This window comes from Corythoichthys intestinalis, chromosome 1 (genome assembly GCF_030265065.1).
Source record: "Corythoichthys intestinalis isolate RoL2023-P3 chromosome 1, ASM3026506v1, whole genome shotgun sequence".
In the NCBI taxonomy this organism is placed as follows: domain Eukaryota; kingdom Metazoa; phylum Chordata; class Actinopteri; order Syngnathiformes; family Syngnathidae; genus Corythoichthys; species Corythoichthys intestinalis.
The window spans coordinates 17,788,340-17,797,500 of NC_080395.1; the positions used below are offsets into that span (position 1 = coordinate 17,788,340).

The 9,161-nt window shown below is 40.4% G+C and overlaps 1 protein-coding gene across 9 annotated transcripts in view; it reads left to right on the top strand.

Moving 5' to 3' along the window:
• Positions 1-9,161, top strand: part of LOC130921629 (A-kinase anchor protein 13) — a 276,582-nt gene that overhangs the window by 164,620 nt on the left and 102,801 nt on the right. For all 9 annotated transcript variants that reach the window (XM_057845733.1, XM_057845759.1, XM_057845767.1 and 6 more), the window contains exon 12: positions 2,396-2,751. In XM_057845733.1, the coding sequence (XP_057701716.1) occupies positions 2,396-2,751 (356 nt within the window). The remainder of the gene's footprint in view (positions 1-2,395; positions 2,752-9,161) is intronic.

The window sequence follows — 9,161 nt, forward strand, 5'->3', positions numbered from 1 at the left end:
CCCTTTGCAAAACGTTTGGACACCCCTGACGTACACATTTAAAAATCACTGCTCACTTGTACAAATTACGCTGAAACCGTACAACTTGACAGGTATGAGATTAACAATCTGCTTCGCCAAGAAAACACAATGCTTAAAAGTATGAGAGGGAAACACATGCAAAAAGTATTTGAGGCAATGAAAATATTGCAGTCACCCAAGAAATATTTTAGTGTGACATTCATCATGAAAAATATGTCGGTCAACGAAACGTTTTCGTCGTTTTTCGAAACAATGATGGTCAGCAACCAAAAATATTTTAAGGCCAATCTGTAGCCCTTCACGCTGCAGCACAGTTCTCCCAACAAAATACAAAATGTGTTGCCATGGCAACAAAATCAGACCCGAGTTAGACCCGTTTGCGGACACATTGGCAAGACACGTGCGCTTAGATCTTACCCCGCTTGTGCTATGCATGGATAACAACTTAACTGGGAGCTGATTCCTCCCTCAAAGTGCTGTTGGTTGAATTCACGTGACTTGCCTGAATGAACTCATGCGGTCACATGATCTCACTGGCTTCCCAGAGGAAGTAGAGCCAGGCTGGCACAAAGCCCATCTTTCACTCCCGGCTCTCTTGACAGAAGCCTCTCTGTGACACGCTTCTTGCGCCGCAGCTGGCGGGACAATAGGCCACAGTTAGAGCTCACACCTTCAAATGAACTCATAATTGACTGTATGTATGCGTGTGTGTCCGAGGTGGCTGTACCCATTTCCCACAAAACATTAGGTAGCAGTGCGCTAACAGTCCTATTACTTCCCAGAGGTGACCTGGTATGACTTCCAAGTTAGTAGTAGGGAAAAATGTGCCTTCATCAGACAAATACAGTGGGGCAAATAAGTATTTAGTCAACCAGTAATTTTGCAAGTTCTCCCACTTGAAAATATTAGAGAGGCCTCTAATTGTCAACATGGGTAAACCTCAGACAGAACCCACAAAATCACATTTTTGGATTTTTAAAGAATTTATTTGCAAATCATGGTGGAAAATAAGTATTTGGTCTATGCCAAAAGTTCATCTCAATACTTTGTTATGTACCCTTTGTTGGCAATAATGGAGGCCAAACATTTTCTGTAACTCTTCACAAGCTTTTCACACACTGTTGCTGGTATTTTGGCCCAATCCTCCATGCAGATCTCCTCTAGAGCAGTGATGTTTTGGGGCTGTCGTTGGGCAACAAGGACTTTCAACTCCCTCCTCACCCCGTGGCGTCAAAATGATAACAACAACGGGGAGCAAAAATCCCAGAACCACACGGGGGGACCTAGTGAATGACCTACGGAGAGCTGGGACCACAGTAACAAAGGCTACTGTCAGTAACACAATGCGCCGCCAGGGACTCAAATCCTGCACTGCCAGACGTGTCCCCCTGCTGAAGCCAGTACACGTCCAGGCCCGTCTGCAGTTCGCTAGAGAGCATTTGGATGATCCAGAAGAGGACTGGGAGAATGTGTTATGGTCAGATGAAACCAAAATAGAACTTTTTGGTAGAAACACACGTTGTCTTGTTTGGAGGAAAAAGAATACTGAATTGCACCATACCCACTGTGAAGCATGGGGTTGGAAAAATCCTGCTTTGGGGCTGTTTTTCTGCAAAGGGACCAGGACGACTGATCTGTGTAAAGGAAAGAATGAATGGGGCCATGTATCGTGAGATTTTGAGTGAAAATCTCCTTCCATCAGCAAGGGCATTGAAGGTTAGACGTGGCTGGGTCTTTCAGCATGACAATGATCCAAAACACACAGCCAGGGCAACAAAGGAGTGGGTTCGTAAGAAGCATTTCAAGGTCCTGGAGTGGCCTAGCCAGTCTCCAGATCTCAACCCCATAGAAAATCTGTGGAGCGAGTTGAAAGTCCGTGTTGCCCAACGACAGCCCCAAAATATCACTGCTCTAGAGGAGATCTGCATGGAGGAATGGGCCAAAATACCAGCAACAGCGTGTGGAAAGCTTGTGAAGAGTTACAGAAAACGTTTTGCCTCCGTTTTAGCCAACAAAGTGTACATAACAAAGTATTGAGATGGACTTTTGGTATTGACCAAATACTTATTTTCCACCATGATTTGAAAATAAATTCTTTAAAAATCAAACAATGTGATTTTCTATTTGTTTTTTCCACATTCTGTCTCTCATGGTTGAGGTTTACCCATGTTGACAATTACAGCCTTCTCTAATATTTTCAAGTGGGAGAACTTGCACAATTAGTGTTTGACTAAATACTTATTTGCTCCACTGTACCTTGAAATGGGTAATAGGCACATGTCTACTATGGAGTTGGTTTTAGGCAGAGGGATACACCTGGACCTGTTGCCTGTCAACAGCAAAAAGCTATATCTTTTCCCCTAAACTTTTACAGAATGACGAGCCAGTGACTTGCGGCGACAGCACCAGCGAGGTTTCCATCTCCTGTTCCTCCACGGACGACACTGCTAGTGTGGGCCTTTCCAGCTCCAGCCCCGAAGGCAGTCAGGGTCTGGGTAGCAGCGGCTGGAGCCCAGAGGAGGGCGCCCTCCGGGAGGCCTCCACCTCTACCGCAGACGGAGGAGCGGGTGTTGCCGGGGACGCCGAGGAGGAGGCCAAAGACAGAGTGACGGAGGTTCCACGACGTTCCTCTCTTGTGCGGGGCAGCCTGCGCTCCCTCTCGCCTCTTCGCCGACACAGCTGGGGACCTGGGAAGAACAATGGAGGAGGACCTGCTATGAACCAGAGAAGGTAAACCCTACTACTACAGCTACTATTTCTACAACTAAGTCACTTGAGATACAAAAGCTTCGGTGCACGAAAAAGTTGTTTGAGTCATTTAATGAAAAATTACTCATCGTACAAAGGATAATACATACTGTAATAGATCATTGCCGCTTGCAGCAAGGCAACAATGTAACATAGTTGATAATAAATGTAAACAAACTACATATTAACACCACCATGTGCTACTGAATGCTCATGTATATGGAACAAAAGATATGACTTACAAGCGATGCTTTATCAAGGCACAAACAGCGAGATGAAATGGCAAGCAATGGCCCCCGAAGTCAGCTCGTCATTTAGCCCTCCGTGTTTGCTATAAGCTCAAGTAGTCATGTGATAACGTATGTAGGATGAGCTGGAAGCAGTGTTGTTTTTGGCAGGCCTTTTAAGTTTCATCTTAGACTTTTGGACGAAAACACCTATTAGTCTTAGTCATAATTTAGACATTTCAAAACGACGAAATCTAAACATCACAATGCTCATGTTTATGAAATAAACGAAGAATATAACTTACAAGCGATGCTTTATCAAGGCACAAATGATGAAATCTCAAGAACTGCGATGGCTGGCGAAGTTAGCTCTTCTTTTAACACTCCGTGTTTGTTATGAGCTCGAGTAGTCATGTGATAACGTCTGTAGAAGGAGCTGAAACCTAACAAACTAGTAACATGTAAATTGCCACTAGGGGGTGACAAATCATTACAAATAAAGACAGCAGAGGCCATGACTGCAAATTTAATGTGGAGTTTTTAGTAGCGCTTGGAACGAGGTAAAATGAAAGCCACTCCTTCTTTTCTTGAGGTACCACTGTATTTTGTAACTTGCAACTCATTTGACAGTCTCTGCTAGCCCACCAGTCAAATTGGATTGGACATCTACCGCTGTCAATCGAAGCCAATGACTTAATATTAAAAGTAAGAATACATAAATAGATTTTAAAAATGTCCACTTCTGATTTCCAATCATGTAATATTATCTGGGTCATCCCTATATTTTCTAAAATAAATGAATATCATATTTTAAGCAGAGGTGGGTAGAATAGCCAAAAATTTAACTCAAGTAAGTGTAGTGTTACTTCTAAATAATACTCCTGTCAAAGTAAAAGTAGTCATCCAAAATGTTACTCTTGTAAAAGTAAAAAAAGTATTCGTTGAAAAGAATACTCAAGTAATGAGTAACATTCTGAGTAACTGCTTACAATGTCTGATTTTTTAAAAAAAATAATGGTACATGGTGGAAAACACCCAGATGACTTGAAGTTCCGCTCTGAGCCTCCCCAATTTGGCCAAATTTCAAAATTGTCCTATATGCATGTGTGCTACATCATTGGAAAGTGTAAAATCTCAACTTTATGGGGGAAGAAAAATATTGAACAGGAGGGCATTTAAAACAAATAAATACCGTAATTTCCGGACTGTAAGCGGCTGCTTTTTTCCCTCATTTTGAATCCTCCGGCCAATAATCCAGTGTGGCTTATTTGTTGATTTATTTGGGTTAATAGGTAACACTTTATTTAACAGCGGCATCATAAGACTGTCATAAGAACATCATAATTATGACATGACACTATCATGGGCATTACTGAATGCTTATGACAGATGTCAGTATGTGTCATGTGGCATATTATGTCACTAAATCCATTTATGTCCAGCTCAGATCTTTTACGTCCATTCAAAAGTGAGATAATTTGCTGGATGACACTAACCGACATCTATTATTAGCATTCATTAATGCTTATGACAGTGTCATGTAATAATTATGACTGTCTTATGACAGTATTATGGCACCACTATCCAAGAAAATGTTACCAAATACCATAACTAGCAATTAATGAAACAACTGGAACAGTAACTGAATAAATAATTAGCACAGAAAGTGACTGTTATTTACATCTCTAGCGCCGCAATGCATGCTAGGAGGAATGTTAGATGACAACAGTGTTGAGAGCAGGTGGCAGCAGAGGTTGACTGTCTACCCCAAGGAAGCAGTGATGGCCAAATGAAGCTTTTAGTGACAATAAGGCTTTGCAGCCAATTGGTTCAAAGCTTAATGGTGGTTCATTTGGTCTCATGACAGTCTTCTGATGCCATTGCAAAATGAAGTGTTACCAGTTAATATCTTTTGGAGTAAATATCCCATAATACAATGAGGACAACTGCGGCTTATAGTCCAGTGCGGCTTATCTATGAACAAATGCCGTTTTCATGTCAAATTTGGTGGCTGGCGGCTTATAGTCAGGTGCGCCTTATAGTCCAGAAATTACGGTAAATAAAATTAAACCCTTAAACCCTAACTCAAGGTGAGAGCATGAGAGAGCATAATTAAAGACACCATGATTTTAACAAGATATTATCGTGTACTTACCTTGTTTCCATCCAAAAACTCCGTGTTGCATGTCACACCGAGTGTCAAGACACAGCTATGAATGGCCACAGCCGGACTTTTGGGGGATTTTATGGGTGAACCACGGTAATATAACAAGGGTCGCAATGCAGAAATCGCAGACATCAAGGAGTGGTTGAGATTTTCTTTTTCAAATAGTAACCCTTTCAAACATTTTTTTTTTTCATTTTTTCTTTTTTTTGGACCGATTATCATTTAAAATATCGGGGAAAATGCGACACTAACAAAAAAAAAAATACAATTACGCGATAGTTATTAGGTAGATATACAGTATATCAGTGACCTATTTACTGACCCTATTTTTGTCATTGTGGTGTAATTTTTTTTCAAAGTTTAAAATATTCGAGTGAATAAATTTACAAAGCCTTTTTTTTAAAAACTAAATATTAGACATCAATTAATGATTCTAAGCTAAAAATGATAGACATTTCAAATAATAAATATTATTACTTACCGTCTTTTTATAGCCGGGTTGAAACAAAAGCAGTTGCGTGGGTTCTGTAAACGGGGGTCTCTAGCGTAAAACGGACAAATTAAAAATACTTGGGAGCTTAACGCACCATGAAACTGCTACGGCAGCATATAGACCTATTGTTCTATCAAACACAACAGTTCTTTTGGCTTAAAATACAGCAGTTTCTTTTAAAGAGGGGTGCAGGAGCAGAAACTGCTTTTTCAGCCTTGACTGTGTTTTCCGTCATATATATTTCTCAGCACAACTTCATCTCTACGAACTGTTAATATTAAACTGTAACCTATTACATGACCAAATTAGGCCAAAAGATGACTCAAAAATCATCGAATTCAGACCAGTACAATACTTGAAACATCACCGGTCCAAAGAGCATGTGCACCCTCTAGTGGAAAAAAAATTGTTACCTCTGATTGGTATAATGGAGTCATGTGGTTATTGATGCGACGTCTCATTGGTGAAAGTGAGACAGCCACTGTCGGCGTCTCTGGCAGAAATAAAGCCAATATGTAGAATAAAGAGGAAAAATGTAATGACTCTAGTGTAGCTCAAAGTAGCGGAGTAAGAGTAGTGTCTACTCAAGTTAAAGTAAAAAGTAGTGCGTGGTAAAACTACTCTAAGAAGTACATTTTTCTCAAAAAGTTACTCAAGTAAATGTAACGGAGTAATTGTAACTCGTTACTATCCACCTCTGATTTTAGATTTCCTAACAAAGAAGTCAGAAAAATATTTATATAAAAAGTGACATTTTCCTCTGCTATTTGTACGAACAGATGAGAGGCCGTAAGCTTGCCTTCTATGTCAGCCGCTGTTATTTGAGCTTTAAGCCTGCTCGCTGGTTTCCCTCGATGCCGGCAGCTGTGTAGCCATTTGTCTGTAAGCCGCCGCCAGTGTGACATTCAGACACGCAGCTGAACTTGACAACTGCAGACTTCTTGATATTTGTTATCTCTACGCGGAAGTCATGAAAGTTGAATAATTCATACACAGAGGTTCCCGGGGAAAGTACGTACAAAAAATAGACAAAGGGAGAAATGCATTCTGAATTTCTGGGGGGGGGGAAATAATTGGTGAAAATAATATGGCGGAAAACACAGACAAGGCTGAAAAAGCAGTTTCTGCTCTTGCACTCTTCTTTAAAAGAAACTGCTGTATTTTAAGCCAAAAAAACTGTTGTATTTGATAGAACAATCTGTCTATATGCTGCCATAACAGATTCACGGCGCATTAAGTCCCCCAACTATTTTTAATTTATCCGTTTTACCCTGAAAACCCCGGTTTACAGACGTCGCGCAATTGCTTTTGTTTCAACCCAGCCATTAAAAGAAGGTAAATAATCGTATTTATCATTCGAAATATCTGTCATTTTTAGCTTTGGATCATTAATTGATGTCTAATATTTAGTTTAAAAAAAATATATTTCGCATATTTCAAACTTTTAAACACATTACATCACAATGAAAAAATTAGCGTCTGTAAAAAAGTCACGTACAGTAATTGTGCAAGTTTTCCCACTTGAAAATATTAGAGAGGCCTGTAATTGTCAACATGGGTAAACCTCAACCATGAGAGACAGAATCTGGAAAAAAAACCTGAAAAACACATTGCTTGATTTCTAGAGAATTTATTTGCAAATAATGGTGGAAAATAAGTATTTGGTGTATACCAAAAGTTAATCTCAATACTTTCTTATGTACCCTGTGTTGGCAATAACGGAGGCCAAATGTTTTCTGTAACTCTTCACAAGCTTTTCACATGCTGTTGCTGGTATTTTGGCCCATTCCTCAATGCAGATCTCCTCTAGAGCAGTGATGTTTCGGGGCTGTCGTTGGGCAACACGGACTTTCTACTCCCTCCTCACCCCGTGGCGTCAAAATGATAACAAGAACGGTGAGCAAAAATCCCAGAACCACACGGGGGGACCTAGTGAATGACCTACAGAGAGCTGGGACCACAGTAACAAAGGCTACTATCAGTAACACAATGCCCCGCCAGGGACTCCAATCCTGCACCGCCAGACGTGTCCCCCTGCTGAAGAAAGTACATGTCCAGGCCTGTTTGCGGTTCACTAGAGAGCATTTGGATGATCCAGAAGAGGACTGGGACAATGCGTTATGGTCAGATGAAACCAAAATTGAACTTTTTGGTAGAAACACAGGTTCTCTTGTTTGGAGGAAAAAGAATACTGAATTGCACCATACCCACTGTGAAGCATGGGGGTGGAAACATCATGCTTTGGGGCTTTTTTTCTGCAAAGGGACCAGGACGACTGATCCGTGTAAAGGAAAGAATGAATGGGGCCATATATCGAGAGATTTTGAATGAAAATCTCCTTCCATCAGCAAGGCCATTGAAGATGAGACGTGGCTGGGTCTTTCAGCGTGACAATGATCCAAAACACACAGCCAGGGCAACAAAGGAGTGGCTTCGTAAGAAGCATTTCAAGGTCCTGGAGTGGCCTAGCCAGTCTCCAGGTCTCAACCCCATAGAAAATCTGCGGAGGGAGTTGCCCAACGACAGCGTTGCCCAACGACAGCCCCAAAACATCACTGTTCTAGAGGAGATCTGCATGGAGGAATGGGCCAAAATACCAGCAACAGTGTGTGAAAAGCTTGTGAAGAGTAACAGAAAACGTTTGGCCTCCGTTATTGCCAACAAAGGGTACATAACAAAGTATTGAGATGAACTTTTGGTATAGACGAAATACTTATTTTCCACCATGATTTGCAAATAAATTATTTAAAAATCAAACAATGTGATTTTCTGGGTTTTTTTTCCACATTCTGTCTCTCATGGTTGAGGTTTACCCATGATGACAATTACAGGCCTCTCTAATATTTTCAAGTGGGAGAACTTGCACAATTAGTGGTTGACTAAATACTTATTTGCCCCACTGCATATCTACCTCATAACTATCGCTTATTTGTATTTTTTTCGTTTCTTTCGCATTTTCCTCAATATTTTAAATGATAAATAATTGATCCAAACAAAGAAAAATTGGAAAAAAAAAAAAAGTTTAAAAGGGTAAATATATGAAAACTAAAATCTCGACCACTCCTTGATGTCTGCGATTTCTGCGTCGCGACCCTTTCTATATTACCATGTTTCACCCATAAAATCCCCCCAAAATCTGGCTGTGGCCAGACACTCCGTGATACATGCTACATGAAGTTTTTGGATCGAAAAGAGGTAAGTGCGCGATAATATCCAATTAAAATCATCTTTAATTATGCTCTCGCATGCTCTCACCCCCAGTTAGGGTTTTGCTATTTAATTAAATTTAATTTTTTTTTATTTTAAAATGCCCTCTTGTTCAAAAATGTTCTTCCCCCAGAAAATGGAGATTTTAAGCTTTCCAATGATGTATCACACATGCATATAGGACAATTTTAAGTTTGGCCAAATTGGGGGTGTCAGAGCGGAACTTAAGTCACCTGAGTGTTTTCCACCATATGGATTTTCAAAAAAGGTAGAAATCATCATGAAAAAAAAAAATCAA